Source organism: Lonchura striata, chromosome 2 (assembly GCF_050655825.1).
Source record: "Lonchura striata isolate lonStrDom1 chromosome 2, ASM5065582v1, whole genome shotgun sequence".
NCBI classification, from domain to species: Eukaryota; Metazoa; Chordata; class Aves; order Passeriformes; family Estrildidae; genus Lonchura; species Lonchura striata.
This window is the reverse complement of record NC_140704.1, coordinates 118,135,307-118,156,932: the sequence shown is the minus strand read 5'-3', so window position 1 is coordinate 118,156,932 and position 21,626 is coordinate 118,135,307. Positions and strand designations below refer to the sequence as shown.

Genomic DNA, 21,626 nt, shown 5'->3' with positions numbered 1-21,626 from the left:
TCATTGTACCTGGACTTGACATCCTCTGGAAGTGTTCTGGCACAAAAGCCTGCATTTCTTACTCTAGGCAGTCCTTTAGGGAGTAGTTCTGCATCAAGAAGAAGTTGTGCATAATCCTAGTGTCCTGGCAGGGTTTGCAATGCTGAGCAGAGCTCCTGAGCAGCCCCTCTTAGAAACAAAGAAGTCCTAATTCAAAAGGGATTCCCTTCCCTTCCCTTCCCTTCCCTTCCCTTCCCTTCCCTTCCCTTCCCTTCCCTTCCCTTCCCTTCCCTTCCCTTCCCTTCCCTTCCCTTCCCTTCCCTTCCCTTCCCTTCCCTTCCCTTCCCTTCCCTTCCCTTCCCTTCCCTTCCCTTCCCTTCCCTTCCCTTCCCTTCCCTTCCCTTCCCTTCCCTTCCCTTCCCTTCCCTTCCCTTCCTTTCACCCCTCACTCCTGTCTAATATTATTTCTCTCCCAAAGTCACCCAGTCTTTTCCTGCACTGCACTTTCCTCTCTCTAGATGTGTTTGACACAAAACTGGTTTGACCTGGTGGAGAATCTGATGAATATTTATTTTCTCATTCACTCATTCAGATATAGTCTTACTCCTATGTCTTCCATAGAACTGGATTTCTTTTTTCCATGTTAATACAGTGCCCTCAGGCACAGATGCACATGAAATCAATTTCTTTCAGACCATCAAGTAGGAACCATTCTACAAGATGTTCATAGGTTTTAGATATTTTTAATAGATTCATGTTTAAACTATACACACAGGTGTCAGTGGAAGTTGTAATCTAGGCTGTGTGTTTAACATTTATGTACTAAAATACTTCATTGTCTTTTTGCCCAACTAGCTTCATTCTAACAGGCACATGCCACTGTATGATCTGATACCTGAAATACTTCATTACAAAGGAAGGATACATTTCCTTTCAATTAGGACAACATTTCAGCAAATTAGCATAAGCACAAATCAGAAATACATTCATAAATTGATACACTGTTTAGAAAATGAATATTAAAATACTATCTATTTTTAAAAAATATAAAGAGCAATTGGTTTCTTTCTTTAGGTTTAGATTATTTTATTTATGGGTATACATGTAGATTCATACAAAAATATTTTTCAAACTCTATACTTTTACATTTACGAAAGAGGGATGAATCCAGTATCTCTGTATGTTAGTCCTCTTTTGCAATTATAAATAATACTCTGGAAGGTTCCCTGGCTTCTGAAGTTACTTTGCTTTATAACACCCTGATATTGATATGTGTTATTTGGTACATCTTGGGCTCTTTTCTGTAGCATGCCAAGGTTAATGTGAAAATGAAAACACACACACACTCCACATGAGATCTCAGAGACCCAATGTTGAGGGGTTCTTAGGTGTACACTTAAATTAAGGAAGACTATAAATCAGAGCAGTTGAAATTATTTTTTTATCCGTATTCTTTAGGCAAAGATATTTTGGGCACACATTTAAATTTCATGGTGAATTGTGGCTGTCGTTTGTTTTATTATATTGCCAGATGTCTAAACATTAGAAATATATAAATAGATTCAACTGTACACTCCAGATAGATTAATAGGTATATTCCAGGTTTAAGCAGAAAGAGAATAGCCATGCTTTGAAGATAGCATAGGGATTTTTCAATTACCTATGAAAGAAGGAATTATTTCTTGGGATTTTTTTAAGATTTAACTCAGGATTTCTTAAGTTTACATTTATTATTTAGAAATGGGTGTCAGTCACCTTTCAGGTTGCTTCATAGCTTGCATTAAAATATATAATCAAAGATAGACATAAATATATAAGGAATTATAGGAGAAGACAGAGATATAGGAAGACAGCAAGGAAGCAAGCTTGCAACCTTGTACAATGCTGACAACTCTTTTGCTGCTATTGTGCATGCAGAAACCAACTATCAGGGACATCACCTTTTATGATAAATGGAAAAGCATTTCTAGAATACCTAAGGAAATATTAACATGCCTTCTGACACTGTAAGATGTAATTAAGAATTTACAAGAATTTTAAAAAAAATTAAAGTCCCATTTTCTTTCCCCTTTTTGATTCACTGTTTAAAATTATTTTCATTCAAGCAAAAGAAAAGGGTTTAGCCACAGCACAGAAAGTTATGACACTACTTTGCACAGCTAAGTACAGAGGATTTTATGAACTTTTCCAGTCTACTGCCTTTCTTCATGGAGATGTGCAAAGGACCATTTCAGACTGTATGTGAGCAGAGGGGGTTTATATTTGCATAGACATTTATAAATACTAACAATGAAGGAATAGATGACATTCATCCAAGATGTCTAAAGGAACTCAAAGGAGCACTTGGTACTCCCTTTTTTATTATTCTCTTGCCATTTCCACAACTGACAAACTACAGGATGGATAGATGCAATACAACTGCTCATATGTACTTAAAAGGAAGGAATCCTTTCTTATGTATGATGAGTTTCAGAAAAACAGTACTTGGAGTTGCTGGGAGAATATTAAATGGTCCAATGAGCCAGTCAGAACATGATTATATTTTTTTCAAATCCTTAACATCAACAGCAAAAGAAACCGAGACACTTAAGGGCTTAAAAGGGAAGAAATGTATCTAGATCAACCTATTAATAGACATATACCAGCATACCAGGAGAGGCAGATGAGGAAAAAAGATACAGTTAACTGGACTCTAATGGACATTTTCAGACTTAGGGGGTTTTTTTAAGAGTCTATGATATGGTCTGCAGGGTAAGTATTTCAGCTTCAGGCTAATATTTAACTTCAGTCTTTGTCTGCAGTGCATAATCAAATGTTTAATAATAATAGCAGCAAAATCTTCTAGCCTGCCTTCTTTCACAGTCCTTTAGTCAGGTTGCAACAGAGGCAGTAGAAGTCAAACCTTCTCTCCACTACAGCCTTTCCTGCTCCAACTGATTCAGTTACCTCACTGCTCCTTCCAAGGCTACTCTGTGTGTCAAATTCCTGGACTACTTGTTGACCCAGGCAGTCTCTTTTCCATGCTACATCTCTGTTCCCCATGGAAGCATCAGTAGTGTCAGTATCTGCCCAGGCTCTCCATAGGCAGGGCAGGGTGTTGGGAAGAAAAAAAGCAGGGCAGCACCCTTGCTGTGCAGGAACAGCAGAGTGCACACGAGGAGGCACCTTTGTAATGTCCCTGTCTTTGACCAGCAATTTTTTCCAGAAATCATCCCACTGGCAAGGGACAGAGATTGAGTGACTTCTGTGCCAAACACAGCCCACATCATATGGAAGAAGCATGTTTGGGATTTGGCACCAGTCACAAGATAGGTATGCTAACTGGAATGTCTTCTAAGCAAGACCTGAGTGGGGAGGGTTATATGGTTATATTTCACATTTTCTTATCCAAGTGTAATCCCCTGGTATTGTGTGCTGTGAGCACTCATGATGCTCTTGAAATGAAGCCCTCTGCAGTGCTGGTCCCATTATTGAAAGGGTTAGAGAGTTGTGTGCACAGCTCTGGATCCAGGAAAGCAAATCCAAAACCTGATTTGGACACTGTATAGGTAGAGAAAATAATTCAAGTATGGAAGGCAGCTGCAGAAGAAGGGTATCACTCTTAGTAAAGAAAAACAGATTAGAAAGGCATTATTTACACTTGATAAATCAGAAATGGCATCAAAGGGAGCTAGTATTACAAACTATTAATGAAACACATAATAATGAAACAAATCACATAATAGATCACAACCAAGTGATTCAGTGTAATGAATACTGATACTAAGTGAGTGAGCTGTGGGCTCTGGGGATACAATTTCAAATCCATTCCAGTGAGTGTGGTAGGAGTGTCAACAGAAAAAAAAAGAATAATTTGGCATTCCATTGCTCACACTGACCACATCCACACCTTACAATAGTTGTCCTTTTGATGACATTTGTAGATAAAAATTATATTTAAAAGTTATGTTACCTACCAAGGCCAAATATAAGCATTTATTATTTATTCTTGTGTCAAGGTAGCAACAGAGATCTCATCACTCATGCAGATGTCAGCCAACTGTCCTAATTTCACATAATAGTGTGAGTAAATAAACATTAACCATATTAAAAAAGACAGTCAGACAATGTTTTATCAACACAGATTAAAAACTCATTTATTTCTTATAATTATAGAGAGCCCAATAACATGGTAATTGCTTGAGGGTGAAACAAGTCTAAAATTTGGATCTTCAGAAAGATTTTAGATTTTGGAGGTACAAAACGTGAAGTCCTTGATTAAGAGAGGGATGTCTTGCATAGCTTATATAAAATATTTGTATTTTGGTCACACACATGAAACTTCAGGTGGTGTGCAAGTCTTGATTACATTTCAGACTTGTCTGTATCCTAAATCCTTCCTAAGTCAATTCTGGCAATATCAAAGCCTACCAAATAAAACATTAATTTGTGCATTTATAGCAAGATACTTTTTTTTTAGTGTGCTTTTGCAAAAAAAAGAAAAATGGGCCTTTTTTGTTGATTTTCTTTGACATGAAGGCATTCACACATATAGCACTGGAAAGCTGGTTTGATAGCTAAGGAGAGGCACTGCAAAAATCATCAAGCTGAGCAGGGAGCTGCCTAAGCCTGCCTAAGCTATTGCAGTGTCACTGATAACAGCCTCTCTTAAGAGACCCTTTGGATCTAAAGATTCTCAGCTGAGGTTCTGGCTCAGCTACAAGATTGTACAACCAAATGTCAGTGACAGGCTTACCAACACAGGGTGAACTTCTGAATAACAAGATCTTTCTTACTCTCTGTTATGGTCTTAAGAGAAGCAATATGTAGTAAGGCTGAAGGGTTTTGCAGTTTGTTTGGGAAATTATTTTTTAAATATCTAAATTTTAATAAATGATGAAAATGAAAAAAAAAAATCAAATAAATACATACTGATAGATTTGAAATGAGCTAAATTTACCTTACCCACAAATCATTACTGAAACACAAATATTTGAGTATGTTACTACATATGTAACTACATACTACAATTATGATTGCTCAGTTCAAGTCCACAGAGACATGTTACAGATTTAAGTTTCTGATATCTAAATTTCTGTCATGCAAAGTTTTTGAGCATCTATAATAGGATCAGAATTCTGTGTTCACATTAGACATATTTCATTTACTGTGATGTTTTTAATACATTGTTTTGACTTTTCTTCACAATAATTACAATGCCTTCAGAATTACAAAAGACAAGTAAATCAAATCAGCATGGATTTGGAGAAGCATCACACTCAGAAAGAATCAGAAATCAAGCAGCTGTGGATAAAGCTGCACTACGGTGAGGCCATCATTTTCATCTTCAGAGAGCCACCTTAAGGGAAAAACATAAAAACCTGTCATAGACACAGCACATATAAAACTTAAGAAACAGACAATTTGTGAGAGCCTGGTTCTGCACTTTTGATTTTCTAAGAGTTTTTACATTGGTTTGTTGAGAAGAAAACAACAATCTGAAGAAAATTGTGACTTTTAAAATTTTTGGTTTAGTATTCACATATGTGTAAATTTAAAGTGTAATTAACTTTATTAATATATTTATGAAATACACATGAATTTCATTTTTTGGTCACATAGGTAACTAGTAAATTGATCTAAAGAATGACAATAAAATCAGGATAATTTAGAGTAGGGAAACGTGTTCTGTGATAGCAGGTTATTGTCCTTGTAATTCATTCCAGGAACTCTCTTTCCCATATCTCTTTGTTGGTTCACAAAATACTGAGTTGCATGATGGGCCCAATCCTAGCCCTGTAAGAACCTATGGAGCTTTTACTGTTGATTATATGAGAAACAAGCCTGAGTCCAAAGTTTGGGTAGACTGATTTTAACTGGAACCATGTATACAGTGGTATTAATTTCCAAAGAGAGTTAAAAATCTTCTATACTTTGGAAGGTTTATGGCAGTCTACCTGATTTGATATCTACATGTGTGGGAGGGATTCCCAGACAGTAAGTACAGCATGAAAGTAATTCGCATCTGAAGCTGCACCATCCAGCAGCAGGGAGATATGGCTGAAGATAAACAGGTCCAAGCTGAAGCAAAACTGATTTTGGCAGCTAAAACTGTAAGTGGAAGTCACAGAGCCTAGGAAAGCTAGATAACAGGCATTTAAATGGGTTAGCAAAGGATTCAGGTTTCTCCGTGATTAATGTCTTTTACAGACATTATTTGTATTGGTGGAGTCTTTTTTTGTGGGAGAGAATGAGCCCATTTCCCATTCACTCCGTAGGCCATGAGAAGAGGAGCTCCATGAGGACCTCCATGGCTCAGCTGGGAGAGGACCATGAACTTAGAGTTTCCTCTATCTGAGGAACCTCTGGGTCACTGAGTGCCCTGGGGTTAACCTCCTAATCTCTCCTACTAAATAACTTCCAGTACGAGTGGGTTGATACACTTCAAGGTAGGCACATAGCCCAACAAGGCCCCAGTTGAATGTTCTTATCAGCAGCATGTAGGATCAATCTGTGCCAGTCACTCACTTATATCAATGATGTGATTCAATTTCTGTGTGCCAGTCTCTCATATATCTTTGCAATTTTACTAGAAGATTCTAAATAAAATTGAAAAAAACCCACAAATATCTGGAAAAAAATGTTTGCTGCAGTCTATCTTCTGCAAGAATCTTCCTCTGACTGGTGTGGTCTGAGAACCCTTACAAGCAAGAGGTGAAGTGGCATCAAATCCTGAAAATCCTGTCATGGATTTTGTTGTGCATCTGAGAAACCATATTTGTGGTTTAAGAACATTGCTTAATGCCCACTAACTTAGATTTAGGTATTTAGAGGATTTGAGAGCATCTGAGCATGCCTTAGGAGGAAGCTGAAGCAAGGGAAGTTTATTGCTGTTGGAAGAAGTTTAATGTGTTGAGGTCAGTAACACCCTCCCTCTCGTGATTTAGACTGTAGAGACAAACTGAGTATCCAAGAACTTTAAAAGTCACCTTTTTTTGGCACAGGGGCTGGGATTTGGCTTCCATTAATTGTCAAGTCTACAGAAATATTTAGGGAAAGGATAAAATTAAATATTCTTGGCTACCATTTCTGTTTCCAGATTACCAGGTAACATTCCTCTTTCTAGATACAGGTAGATTGTAAATTTTCACACTTCTGTGTTCTCCAGATGCATTAAAAAGCTAATTTCCACTTGGAATGACATGAATATGTTTGCATCAGTTATTTATTCAGAAATTCTTCAAGCTGTGAATGATATATTGTAGTGAACAATCACTCCAAGTATACCCTTCCATTTAATTTCCAATTTTTGAAATTGTATTGTTTCAGTTTGATGCAGACTGATGTGCACCTTCTTTTTGCACATCAGTAGCCCTTTACCCAAGCAACCCATTACCTAAATATATTTCTAAATTTAGATCATTACAGTTTTACATTATATTATATAAAGCTTTCTTTAGTCTTTATCCTATTTATGAGTGTATCTTGGGCCCTTACTAAGCAAGCATTGAAACATAAGGATTCTAATGTTTTAATGTTGCCTTTGCTCAGTAAAATACATTACTTATTCCTTGAGTTTTTAATCTATGCTGCCATATTCCACTGTCCTCCTTTCTGATTTCCTTCCATGCCTGTTTGCTTATCCCTGATATGTTTGCCAGAGCTATTTATGTGCTAATGCTTGTATAATGGCTCACCAGACACCATCTACCTCTTGTGTTCAAAATATGTACGAATACTTTCTCTTGGAAAAGGCATTAAATTATGGCTCTTTCTCTCTCTCTCCTACAATCATCCAGTTTTAATTCTGTGGAAAAATCGAGCATCGTCCTCTAACAATTCTTCTGACAAGTTAGTTTCAAGCTGGCTGAAGGGTTCAAACGTCATTGGGGATGGAGTGATAGGAACACAACATTGGAAAAAAAACATCATTACTGTCTTAGAAAACCAGACAGAAGCAACTGAGAGATTTGTGAAAAAGAAAACAGCATGTACAGGGTGATGATGGACTGATCTACTGACCTGTTACAGTTGAAGCAATGCGTTGAATTCCTAGCTGCATCTGTGATTTCCACTTTTTCTAGAAACCAGCCACTTGCTGTAGAAGGAAAAAAAAATAAAGAGCAAATTTAATATAATCAAAACACAAATACAGCATAAGAAAGGTTTCTAATTTCATTTCCCAAACCCCATGTTGTTCAGTACTTCCAAGTAAATTCAACATCAATAATAAAACTGAAACACAGATTATTCAAATTACTATCAACATCCCTTTGTTTTACAGGGAAGGTCTTTGATGTTTTTGACAGAAAATGTAATGGAGGATTTTTTTAAAAACTTATTTTTCCAGATTGGATAGAACAGGCAGTAAGACAAATGAAATAGTGTGCATGGTAATATTTAATACATTCTTGAAAACCCATTTTGCCCTTTCAGGTACTTGGAAATGCACTCAAAATGCACCCCTAGTGGGCATTCTACTACTTTTTTCTAATTAATATATTGATATGGATGTGAACCAAGTGTTGAAACAGAATGCTTCTTATATCCCTATTTTTTCAGCACTCATGAATTAGAATAGCATTTTCATTTAGGTCAGCACTCATATTTGTTTCAGCTTTAAGATACTAAATATTTTAATTTAATCTCCTGGTTTTTGTGTGAAGAAATACCTAAATTGTTGTGATATAGAATTTTATTTCATAGAATATCAAAATATTAATATTTTAAAACCAAAACTTTATTTTATATATACAATGTCTGTGCTGATATCTTTAGTTGTGTTTGTCAATGCAAATACTTAAGGAAAACATTTTAAAACTAATTGGGATCATACTGCTGGCAATTGACAACATTTTAGTACTCTTTACGTGTCCTAGAGATAAAGAACTAGATCATATCTAATTATTTTGGTTTTCAAATATTTGCATGAAGTACTAAGTAGGCTAAAACCAATAAAATATTTTATTTGTAAATACTAAATTTTAATTGCACATGCTAAAAATGTAATATAAAAATATTTGCAAATAGTGTCAGTTTGGATAAAATGTAAAGGTACAGCAATGTTTCTTTTTATTCAATGACATTTTCAATAAAATAGCTGGGTTAAGTAGGCCATGAAGGGTGTCTAGGTATTCCACCTTCAATTCGCAAAATCCATTTATTGATATTGTGAAGTACTTTTGAAACTCTTTTAATGAAATCTTGTGAATGCTTTAATATACCATAGACTCTACTTGGAATAGATGACCTTTCACAAAATCTCTAAATCAGAGTCAAGATCATCAGCAAAATGTTACAGTCTCTCAAATTTACACGACCCTTTACAAAAGAATAGAAAGGTAAGTTTGCTCTCTTGCAAAGATTAAAATCTAACGCTTCATCCTTTATTGACAAAACTCCAACAGACCTCACTAAAGTCTCCAGGTATGGAGAAATCCAGAGGTAGCTAGGATATATTAGCAAACAGAACATCTCAAAGAGGTACTCTAACATTTCAGGAAGCTTGTGGGGATAACATCTGATTTGACAAAAGACACTTGGAGGTAATTTCAGAGAAATATTTAGAGGAAGGTTGTCATGTCTAAGATGACTCAACACACACCAGCTGTGCTAGGAAGGCACTATTAGCAGCTGTGTGCTGTTGATCAGGACACAGAGAGGAAAAATAATAATATTGTTGATAGATCAGGATTCAGGAAATAAAAGTTCAATCTATTATTTCACCTGCAGACTTCTGTGCAACTCTCAGTGCTATAAGTCTGCAATTGTGGAGTTCCCTTCCCATATCAGATCTAAGATGAACTGTGTGCATGCATAGCAGTTATCACAAATAAGATGAAAGTCAGCAGGACAATCTTGTTTATTATAGATATTTCAACAGGTTTAGTGATTTTTCTGTTTTCAACACCGTGAAATATATGACATGACTGGGTGGTTAGGAAAATAAAAAAGCTGTTCAACTTTCTCCAAATAGGAATTGCAGAATTTTTATTGGTTCATCCTAGAAATGATAAACCCTTTGGAACTTTATGATGCCTCATTAACTTAGATTAATCAGATATTATTAAACCTAAACCTATTTCTTTGAGATGGGTTAAGCAAACTTCACCTGACTAGAATATCTTAATGCAATCAGACCCTTTTTGATTCAAGTTATGCATTCCCTGAAAATTCAGTGTATGTGTTTGTATATCTCTGTATGTGTGTATATATCTTGATAGCTGCATATCCCTAAGGGTTTTTAACACTATTAACTGTAAGCTAAAAAGATTATATGCCTGAGTCTCCCATTTTATTTTTATGTAAAATTCAGAGTCTAGAGATTACTGTTCACAGAAACATTTTTCATCATCATGTGTGGTTATGTTCTATAGCTACCTCCTAACTTAACATCAGGGCAGGACCTGGTGCACACTGGTGTTCTCAGGCTTTACAAGAGGAGATCTATGGGTGTGAGAGGGAGCTACAGCATGCTTTGATCAGAGTCCCCAGACTTGCTCAAATCATGGGAAGTTAAGCCTGCAGTTTGAAAATTCAATCCTATCTTATTTAAGACATCTAATAAGGGGTTTGGCTGAGCAATGTTTGAAGGATAAAATTATCTGAGGTTTATTTTAACTAGATCTGTTAGAAAAAGAATTGTGGCATAGTCAAGGGAAATGTGATAGAGGGGGTGAAAACAAGGGCAGTAAAGCTGACCTCATTTGTACACAGATTTGTATTAGCTATCTGTAGCAGCAGTGTGACTTCAAGCACCTTTCCAAATGTCAGGCAGATCCTTAAGCAGAAGATGTTTGCACGACTACTGAAAACAGAATACTTACCAAATCCTTTCCCATCGTGGCCAATTTCAATTGAACATAGGCTGCCTAATTTTTTTGTCTTAATCTTGAAGGTATCAACCTTTAATATTAAAATATAATTATTAAAAATATGATATAATGTTTGGAAGATTACATATTTGTCTAGGTTACTTCTGAGACCAATTCAAGTGTAATAGTAGAAGTTCAGAATAAGAGAACCACTAATGTGGCTTATTTTCCCAACTGATGTGTGACACACATTCTCTCCTATTAGGTCCCAGTTTCAACACAAAAAATTCATTTTTCAACTTATAGTATGACAATTCCTACCTCTTTCTTGACTTTCATCTACTGTGAAAACATTTTTGGTCTCATGAATCCTCAACTGGCAGTCTTCTAAAATGGTTTTAGTATACGATTCATAAATAAAAATTCAGGAACAGAAAAGTTAAAGGCTTTTACTACATTAACCATTATTCCTCTTAAATATGATATATATAAATTTTAAATATTACATTGTTTCATATTGCAGATCTTCAAAAAGAAATCTGTTTTTCCTAAGACCTTTGACATCACTGGCTATTCATCAGCTTAGCTGGATAGCTAACAGGATTTCTATGTATCTACTGTTCTTTTTTGTAGGGTAATGACACCTCCTGTGTAGTACCAGGCAAACGGAAGTACTACAGAAGACACTTTTTTACTTGCTCCTTGTGCCTGTAGGTAGCTAGATTTATTATCCTCCTCAGTATGGAAGACAATTCATGGGTAAATGTCTTTATCTCACAGATAACCTGGCTGAAGAAACTTAGATTAATTCCAGGTAAAAAGATGATTAATATTGCTGGAGATAATGAGGTAGATCTCTTAAGGGACATATTTTCACTGGAGTTCTAATTATTTAGTCATTACCATTCAATATCTTCACAAGAGAAAGTTACAGAGAATATATATATATATATATATTTTTTTTTTTTTTTAACTTAAGGGTAACCATCATTGTACTGCATTGCACAGGTGGTGACCAAACAGAGCAATTTCTTTGCCAGAATAATATGTTTGTTACATTAGGAAAACATCCAGCTAAGGCAGTAGGACGTCATGCAGAGAATCTGCATTCTTATTCAAATGTCTGTATCTGAAATAAGGGTCTCTGATAAACAGCCTAAAGCATGATGGATCTTAGAATCAGGCTGATGTGTATGGTTCCATTTCACCTGATTTTAGGCTTATACACCCAGGGATGCTCGCAGCACCAGTTTCCATGGCAAAGTAAAATGATGGGAGGTAAGAGACTGATGTGTTCTCATGCACAATATTCAAGGTGTGTGCAAGAGCACAGGGTGGTGTACACACATGTTCAGGCAACTCATGCTGTGCATTTCAGAATGAGGAAATACATAACTGGGCACTAAGTGGAGGCAGTATGAAGATATATTTGGGATTAATAGGCAGAAGAGCAGCAGAGACAGCTAGATACAATAGAAGTAAAATGTTCCTTGGTGAATCTCATGGAAAGAAGAAACACAGGGCAAGATAAGACTATACCTCATATAGTGATGTTGAAAACAGAATAAATGCCTCAAGTTTTCCAAGGAACTTGCATAGATTTAATGTCTGCTTTTCCGGTACAGAAATGGACCTATAAAATCTGTGTACTCACCTTTCCTCTTTCAAAGGGGTTCTGATGCTCCAGTGACTGAGAGAGTTGAAATACCTCAGATTTCTCCTCATTCCCAAATAAAATAATATGCACATTGGCATCAGTCCCTGCTCCCCTTTTGTCACCTGTATACACTTTAATAGTATACTCTGTCAATTTTTTTACTTTACTTCCTTTTTCATTCAAGTTGTTATCTATGTCATTCTTTTGTTCCTCTCCTCTAATAACAAAAGATCTTGGAATTTCTCTCTGTATTTTGGGCTTATTTGCATTCACAGAAAATTCTCTGAAAAACAGAACCACATTTATTTTTTGATAAGTAAATAATAGGTTACATGAAAAAAATCCTATTAATTTATGTGGAACAGGTAAAGATGGGCATATTTTTAAAATATCTATTGAAAGAATTACTCTATGGCAGTCACTTTTATTCAGTGTCAGCAATTTCAAGTATTGTGCTATTAAAAAAAATACTAGCTTTACACAATATACTTACTCATTCACTTCAAATACATAGATAGGATGCTCCTTTGCAGCTTCTTGCACATGCAGTTTTTTGATGTCCAATTTGCAGTCTGCAAAGAAGAAGATCATAGTGAAAATATTCCATTGCATGACAAAAATTAGGTAGAGTGTTGTTGGTATAATGATGGCATTCTTACTATATGAAAACTTCATTTTTTCATTAATTTAGGAATGCAAACAACTGAGTTGAAAGTGCTGGAACAACTACAAGATTCTTTATTTTGTTCCTATTTGTAAACCTCAACTTAGAAATTTAGGAGTAAGCAAAGTGAGTACTGTCCTTAGTGAAGCAAAGGAGTACTGTCCTCGCTGTCCTTGGACGGGCATGCAGAAAAGATTCAGCATGACTCGGGCAGGCACGTTTGAGAAGGAAGAGCAGAAATACACGTCTGTTGCTTCCTCCTCAGTGACTGGTTGACAAGAGGACTGGAGCCCTATTCCACATGCAGCACAAAGATGATCTCATTAGGTGGCAGGTAGGAGGGGAGTTTGGCAGCTCATTGTATCCCTCTGCTGTTTGGGAAAAATTGCTCTCTGACTTACACTCCTTTTTGAATTTTCTATTGGGGGCTTCAGCTGCATGGCCTGAGTGTCTTGCCACTCCTTAGTCATGAAGACTATTCATTTTCCCTTCTATTATTTGTAACTTCAGATCTGTTCAACGAACTGCATCTCTTCTAGTACTATCCAGCTCCCTTTAATTATATCAATAGGATATCAGACTTCTGTGGAGGAATCCAAGACATTGTGTTATACCTCATGACCTGCCAAGACACGTGCATAGGGAGAGTCAGAAGATTCAGGAAGGGATCATGAACCATCTCATCTTAAAAATTTGCTCTGGTAAGGAATGAAAGTATAAATGCACTAGAGAACATTGCCTGAACTGATCAGTCCTGCAAGGTAGATCTGACTTTAAAGATATTTTATGGGGTTTGGAACTTTTGGTTCAAAGTCTTGGTCTAAACTAACCTCAGTTCAAACAAGCTTAATTACAATATGGACACCCTCACTCATCTAAAGTGTTTTATCATCTAAGTAACTCCTTTGGAAGAAATATCTGTTATACAACATCCCAATTCTCTCTTCATAACACAAACAGAGGCAATGAGCCCAATGTCCCTCCTTTGTGAATTGTGTTTTCAAACCTGAATGGAAAAGACTTGCTTGTCTCATTCTCCATGGTGCCCTTTGGCTACACACAATTGCCACATTCAGTGACTGTCACTCAGACAGATGGCTGTAGTTAACTTTCACAGCTGAAGCTGCGGGGAAACAAAAGCATGAACTGCACGCCTTGCTCCCGCCAGCAGCATGGCAGGGTTTTCCTTCTCCTTCCCCTACAGAGAAACTGCACCTCCACACGTGTCCCCCTGGGGTGACCAAGGCAGCCTGTGCTGGGCACAGGATGTGTGACCAGCCAAGGAGCTCGTGGATGCTCCCTGCCCAAATGTCACCTCACATACTTGGTTGAAATTGGGTGCTGTGCCTAAAAGGTTTTTATTAGGAGCCTCCAGATGAGCAAACAAAAAAAAAAGAAGATGGATAAAGTGCAAACATAGAACCCTTGCTTCCCTAGAAAACTGTCTGAAAATGGTCAAGTGTAATGCATATTAATGATTTGCAATTATATAGCAAATTTCATTAACGGATTTCAAAAAACTTTATAATTAATTCTTTGAATTAGTAGCATGATAGCCATCCTACAGATAAAGCAGAGAGATATTGAAGTCAAAACAATTTTAAGGAAGTTCAGTGACAAAACTTGCTGACTTCCAAACAGAGGTAAAATTTGTCTCTGAGTGTTGCAGGGAGAAAACTGAACTGGGGGAGAAACAGTGAAAATAATTGACTCACAGAAGGAAAATTAAACAATATCAATTTCTTACTTGAGTAATAATCATTCTCCTAGATAACTTATTAGTAGAACATGTATTAAGTGCAGAATATAATTATATTCATCTTCAATTACTTTCTTGATGCAATACTATTATAACCTTTAGATCCCAGGATTTTAATTTGTCAAAATGTAGGATTTTGCTTTATAAAACACTATGCTTTAGAAAAAATAGCCAAAAGGAATTAACTAAGATTTAACTCTGGCAGTGACTTTGTTGTCTTTAAGAGGAGGTGTCTTGGTTAGACAAGACAGGAGTCTGTGAAAGAGGGCAAAGCCTCCTGTGCAATGGAGAACGGCAAACCCCCCTCCCTCTGAATTACGAGGATCTTTAAATTAAAAGGCTCTCAGGCAAAGATATGGGAGTGGGAGTAACAATTCTTTACTAGGAGAAAACTAGACAACAATTTAAAAAGGAAAATGCAATCGGTACAAACAAAACTAGTGAAAGAAAAAGTCTAGAACCTGAGGAATGCCAGTATCAGGTTTTGCTGGGACAATTGCTTTCTCTTGCAATAGTTGATGAGTTGCAGCTGAAGTGGTGATCTTTAGAAGGGTATAATTTTCCTCTGAAGATCTGGTGGCAGTGGGGCCGGTCTTCCTCTGCGCCGGGGTTGCCTCTGAGCTCCGCTGCCGTCGCCTCTGCGCGCGCCGGCTGCTTCGCTGCGGGTGCCGCCGAAGAGAGAGAGAGAGCGAGAGCTGCTTTCCCCGGGAATCCCGCGAAGAGAGAGAGAGAGGTGCTTCTCTCGGAGTCCCGCAAAGAAGAGGGAGAGCTGCTTCTCTCGGAATCCCGCGAAGAGAGAGAGAGAGGTGCTTCTCTCGGAGTCCCGCAAAGAAGAGGGAGAGCTGCTTCTCTCGGAATCCCGCGAAGAGAGAGTGAGAGAGCTGCTTCTCTCGGAGTCCCGCGAAGAAGAGGGAGAGCTGCTTCCCCCCTCTGGGTGGGACCCCTCACGGCGTTACATTTTTTCAGCCTTTCATTGAATCAGTCAAAGGTGTATACACAAACCATTGTCTCTGAGAGAGATAACAAAAAACCTGTCCAACCGGTTCGCCTTCGACAGATGGCAAATGGAATACAAGCTTATCTTACAACCCAGGACATTATCCACCCCTTATTCTATTTCCATCTGCACACCATGAAATCTTACACCCAGTTCTCTCTTAAGACTAAGTTTCCCTGTGGTACACAGCGGGTCTCCCCATCTTCCTGCATTACCCACCAAGTGTAACCAGGTCCTTGAGCAAAGACAATCCCACGAATGGGTTGGTCTTTGCCTGAGGTGGGATTAATCCAAACAGTTTTCCCTAAAATACCTTTCATATGTACTACAGGGACCTTATCTCCATCTACTGCGTGTAAGGGTTCTGACTGAGCAGAGCCAGCTCGATTGACAGACCCCCGGGTGTTGACCATCCAGGTTGCTTTTGCCAGGTTAATTTCCCAGTTTCTAAATGTTCCCCCACCGAGTGCCTTCAGGGTAGTCTTAAGGAGTCCGTTGCACCGTTCAACTTTGCCGGCAGCTGGAGCATGATAGGGAATATGATATATCCATTCGATACCATGTTCTCTGGCCCAGGTGTTGATAAGGCTGTTCTTGAAATGGGTGCCGTTGTCAGACTCAATTCTCTCAGGGGTGCCGTGTCTCCACAGGATTTGTTTTTCCAAGCCTAAGATGGTGTTCCGGGCAGTGGCATGAGGTACAGGGAAAGTCTCCAGCCATCCAGTGGTGGCTTCTACCATGGTCAGCACGTAGTGCTTGCCTTGGCGTGTCTGGGGCAGTGTGATGTAGTCAATCTGCCAGGCCTCCCCATACTTGTACTTGGACCACCGCCCACCATACCATAGGGGCTTCACCCTCTTGGCCTGTTTGATGGCAGCACACGTCTCACAGTCATGGATAACCTGGGAAACACTGTCCATGGTTAGATCCACCCCTCGGTCTCGTGCCCACTTGTAGGTGGCATCTCTGCCCTGATGACCTGAGGCATCATGAGCCCATCGAGCCAGGAACAACTCCCCCTTATGGTGCCAATCTAAGTCTATCTTTGACACCTCTATTTTTGCTGCCTGATCTACCTGCTCGTTGTTCCGGTGCTCCTCATTAGCCCGACTTTTGGGGACATGGGCATCTACATGACGGACTTTCACCGTCAGCTTTTCCACCCGAGAGGCAATGTCTTTCCATATATCAGCAGCCCAGATTGGCTTTCCTCTACGTTGCCAGTTGGCCTTTCTCCACCTTCCCAGCCAGCCCCACAGAGCATTGGCTACCATCCATGAATCAGTATAAAGGTAGAGCTTTGGCCACTTTTCCCTTTCAGCAATGTCCAGAGCCAGCTGAACGGCCTTGAGTTCAGCGAGTTGGCTCGATCCACCTTCTCCTTCGGTAGCTTGTGCAACTTGGCGTGTGGGGCTCCATACGGCTGCTTTCCACTTCCGGTTCATCCCTACGATGCGACAGGAACCGTCAGTGAAAAGAGCGTAGCAGGTCTCCTCTGCTGGTAGTTGGTTGTATGGTGGAGCTTCTTCAGCCCTTGCCACTTGTACCTGCTCCTCATCATCAGTGAGACCAAAGTTTTCACCTTCTGGCCAGTTCGTAATTATCTCCAAAATCCCAGGGCGATTCAGGTTTCCAATACGGGCGCGTTGAGTGATGAGGGCAATCCATTTGCTCCATGTGGCGTCAGTGGCATGGTGGGTAGTAGGAACCTTTCCTTTAAACATCCACCCCAGCACCGGTAGTCGGGGTGCCAGGAGGAGTTGTGCTTCTGTGCCAATTACTTCCGAGGCTGCTTGAACTCCTTCAAAGGCAGCCAAGATTTCCTTCTCTGTGGGAGTGTAGTTGGCTTCAGACCCTCTGTAACTTCGGCTCCAGAATCCCAGTGGTCGGCCTCGAGTCTCCCCAGGCACTTTCTGCCAAAGGCTCCAAGACAACCCATGGTTCCCGGCTGCAGAGTAGAGCACATTCTTGACCTCTGGTCCCGTTCTGACTGGGCCAAGGGCTACAGCATGAGCGATCTCCTGCTTGATCTGGGTGAAGGCTTGTTGCTGCTCAGGGCCCCAGTGGAAATCATTCTTCTTTCGGGTAACCAGATAAAGAGGGCTCACAATCTGGCTATACTCAGGAATGTGCATTCTCCAGAAACCTATGGCACCCAGGAAAGCTTGTGTTTCCTTTTTGCTGGTTGGTGGGGACATAGCTGTGATCTTGTTGATGACCTCAGTGGGAATCTGGCGCCGTCCATCTTGCCATTTCACTCCCAGGAACTGGATCTCTCGGGCAGGTCCCTTGACTTTGCTCTTCTTGACGGCAAAGCCAGCTTCTAGTAGTATCTGGATGATCCTCTCACCTTTCTCAAACACTTCTGCCGCTGTGCTCCCCCACACAATGATGTCATCAATGTATTGCAGGTGTTCTGGAGCCTCACCCTTTTCTAGTGCAGCCTGGATCAGTCCATGGCAGATGGTGGGGCTGTGTTTCCACCCCTGGGGCAGTCGGTTCCAGGTGTACTGCACGCCCCTCCAGGTGAAAGCAAACTGAGGCCTGCATTCTGCTGCCAGAGGAATGGAGAAAAACGCATTAGCAATATCAATGGTGGCATACCACTTTGCTGCCTTGGACTCCAGCTCGTACTGGAGTTCCAGCATGTCCGGCACAGCAGCGCTCAGCGGTGGAGTCACTTCATTTAAGCCACGATAGTCCACAGTCAATCTCCATTCTTTGTCAGATTTGCGCACAGGCCAGATGGGGCTGTTGAAGGGTGAGTGGGTTTTGCTGACCACCCCTTGGCTCTCCAGCTCCCGAATCATTTTGTGGATGGGGATCACGGCATCTCGATCCGTCCGATACTGCCGGCGGTGCACTGTCGAGGTCGCAATTGGCACGCGTTGTTCTTCCACCCTTAGGAGTCCTACTGCAGAGGGGTTTTCTGACAGTCCAGGCAAGGTGTTCAATTGCTTAATGTCTTCTGCCTCTACAGCGGCTATTCCAAAAGCCCACCTGAGTCCCTTTGGGTCTTTGTAATATCCGTTCCGGAGGAAGTCTATGCCTAGGATACACGGAGCATCTGGGCCAGTCACTATAGGGTGTTTCTTCCACTCCTTCCCAGTCAGGCTCACCTCAGCTTCCACCAGAGTCAATTGTTGTGATCCCCCTGTCACACCAGCAATGGAAACAGGCTCTGCCCCCACATGTCCCGATGGTATCAGAGTACACTGTGCACCAGTATCAACTAAAGCATCATATTTTTGTGGCTCTGATGTGCCAGGCCATCGGATCCACACTGTCCAGAAGATCCGGTTTTCCCGTGCCTCTCCCTGGCTAGAGACAGGGCCCCTCTAACACTGGTTATCATTCCTTCCCTGGGCATACATACTAGAGGTCCCTTCAAGGGGGTCTGACAGATCGTACCCACAAGCTTGGTCACGGGAGGTTGAGGCTACCTTCACTTTGGTGGAACTCCCCCGGTTAGAGTTTCCCTCCTTGAGTTGACGGACCCGTGCTGCCAGGACAGAGGTGGGTTTCCCATCCCACCTCCCCATGTCTTCCCCATGGTCACGCAGGAAGAACCACAGATTAGCCCTTGGGGTGTACCCTCTCTCTCTAGCTGGGGATTGTTGGGTGCTGATTCTGGGGCCTGTGACTCTCACGGGTGCTGTATTAACTTTCCTTATCTCCTCCCTCATCTCCTCTTTAAACTCCTTAATCACAGCTGAGATATGAGCCTGCATTGGGCCATTAATCATACTCTCATAATTCCTAAGTTTGTTGGCAACAGAACCTATTGTCTCCCGGTGGGTGTCAGCATTGATCGTTGCAATGAAGGTGGCGTATTGAGATGGCCCAAGATTTGCCAGACTCCACAGCATTTGTCCCGTACACCTGACCTTGTCAGGGTCATTATTGTGTCGTCCATCCCTCCCAAAGAGTACCTCCAATACTGCCACTTCTCTCAGCTGTTGGATCCCTTCCTCGAGGGTCTTCCAGCGCATTCTATGATGGTGCTCTTGCATCCTCTCTCTGTGGATAAACCTCTCCCTGACACTCATTAAGAGCCGCTCCCAGAGAGAAAGGGACCCTGGTTCCCTTACAAAAACCTGATTTATACCCGAGTCCTGGGTCAAGGGTCCCAAGTTCCTTGCCTCACTACCGTCCAGCTGCACGCCTGTACCCATAAGATCCCAAACCCGGAGTAGCCAGGTAGCATAAGCCTCACGCCCTCGTCGCACAATGTCTTTATGCAGATTGCGAAGACTTTCGTACGTCAGGGACTCGGTGATGATAGCAATCTCTGGCTCCCCTGTGGGTTGTGAGGTTCCTCCATTCCTGTCCCTATCTGCAGGGTGCTCTGCTTTCACCTTAGACTTCCTTGTTTCTACCGGGGCCACTGCTGCTGACCGTGACTGCCCTTGTGGTTCAGCTGGAACCTGGACAGTTGTAACATTAGTGGGTTCCACAGCTGTACTATTAGACTGTCCCTCCTCAAGGCAAAGGGCCGGTTTCTCACCAGCTGGGGAAATGCACTCCTTCAGCATCTCTCGTATCTCCTTAACCAGAACCCTCACCCAATCTGGGCGGTTCATTTCTGAGGTGGGCTGTGGGGCAGGGTCAGGCTCTGGAGCAGCAGCATCTCGAGTCTGTGGTGTAGGTGTGAGGGTAGTTATCCAGGTTAATCTTCCCTTATCTCTGAATGCTAAATATAACAGGACTATCAGCAACACTACCCATTGTATGGTATCATTAGCACTTATAAAGGATCTTAACCCTTTGAGAACTGGTGGAACAGACCCAAAAAGATGGTTAAAAGGTTGAGAGAAAGTTTGCCCAGGTGCTATTTCCTCGCAGTAGGTACCGTTATTAAAGTAACCCCAAAAACATACAGTTAACGTGTGATAGCTATGAATCCATGTACCTGCCTTCCAGAGGAAATTAAAGATCCATGAATTCCTCACCCAATTAACCCAGAAGCCAAACTTGATAACAGACACCGTAGCCTTAGTCATAGGACCCATTTTTAGATAAGGGTCTGCAAATGGGAAAAGTATAGCTACGATCACATGCCACCCAAACCAAGGTAAACTAGACCACATGGTGATGCTGAAGATGTTTTTACACACAACAAAACCAAATTACTTAAGAACTGTTAATCCTTTTTCCCTCTCAATGCCCTCGGGCCTCACGTTGATGCGCCAAATTCTGTCTTGGTTAGACAAGACAGGAGTCTGTGAAAGAGGGCAAAGCCTCCTGTGCAATGGAGAACGGCAAACCCCCCTCCCTCTGAATTACGAGGATCTTTAAATTAAAAGGCTCTCAGGCAAAGATATGGGAGTGGGAGTAACAATTCTTTACTAGGAGAAAACTAGACAACAATTTAAAAAGGAAAATGCAATCGGTACAAACAAAACTAGTGAAAGAAAAAGTCTAGAACCTGAGGAATGCCAGTATCAGGTTTTGCTGGGACAATTGCTTTCTCTTGCAATAGTTGATGAGTTGCAGCTGAAGTGGTGATCTTTAGAAGGGTATAATTTTCCTCTGAAGATCTGGTGGCAGTGGGGCCGGTCTTCCTCTGCGCCGGGGTTGCCTCTGAGCTCCGCTGCCGTCGCCTCTGCGCGCGCCGGCTGCTTCGCTGCGGGTGCCGCCGAAGAGAGAGAGAGAGCGAGAGCTGCTTTCCCCGGGAATCCCGCGAAGAGAGAGAGAGAGGTGCTTCTCTCGGAGTCCCGCAAAGAAGAGGGAGAGCTGCTTCTCTCGGAATCCCGCGAAGAGAGAGAGAGAGGTGC

General features: G+C 40.8%; 1 protein-coding gene across 12 annotated transcripts in view; it reads right to left on the bottom strand.

Annotated features, from left to right (window-relative positions):
* Positions 1-418: 418 nt before the first annotated feature.
* Positions 419-21,626, bottom strand: part of RP1 (RP1 axonemal microtubule associated) — a 198,606-nt gene continuing 177,398 nt past the window's right edge. For 7 of the 12 annotated variants that reach the window (XR_014952905.1, XR_014952903.1, XR_014952909.1 and 4 more), the window contains 4 exons: positions 12,923-13,001; positions 12,427-12,712; positions 7,981-10,863; positions 5,244-5,317 (listed from right to left, as the gene is read on the bottom strand). Coding sequence is in view for 3 of the 12 variants with exons in the window: in XM_085572110.1 (XP_085428236.1) it covers positions 5,248-5,317; positions 7,981-8,056; positions 10,785-10,863; positions 12,427-12,712; positions 12,923-13,001 (590 nt within the window). In the remaining 9 variants the exon portion in view is untranslated. Of the gene's footprint in view, positions 5,318-7,980; positions 10,864-12,426; positions 12,713-12,922; positions 13,002-13,030; positions 15,082-21,626 lie in introns of those variants that run through there. The other 5 variants (XM_085572110.1, XM_085572111.1, XR_014952910.1 and 2 more) reach the window with 5 other exon arrangements.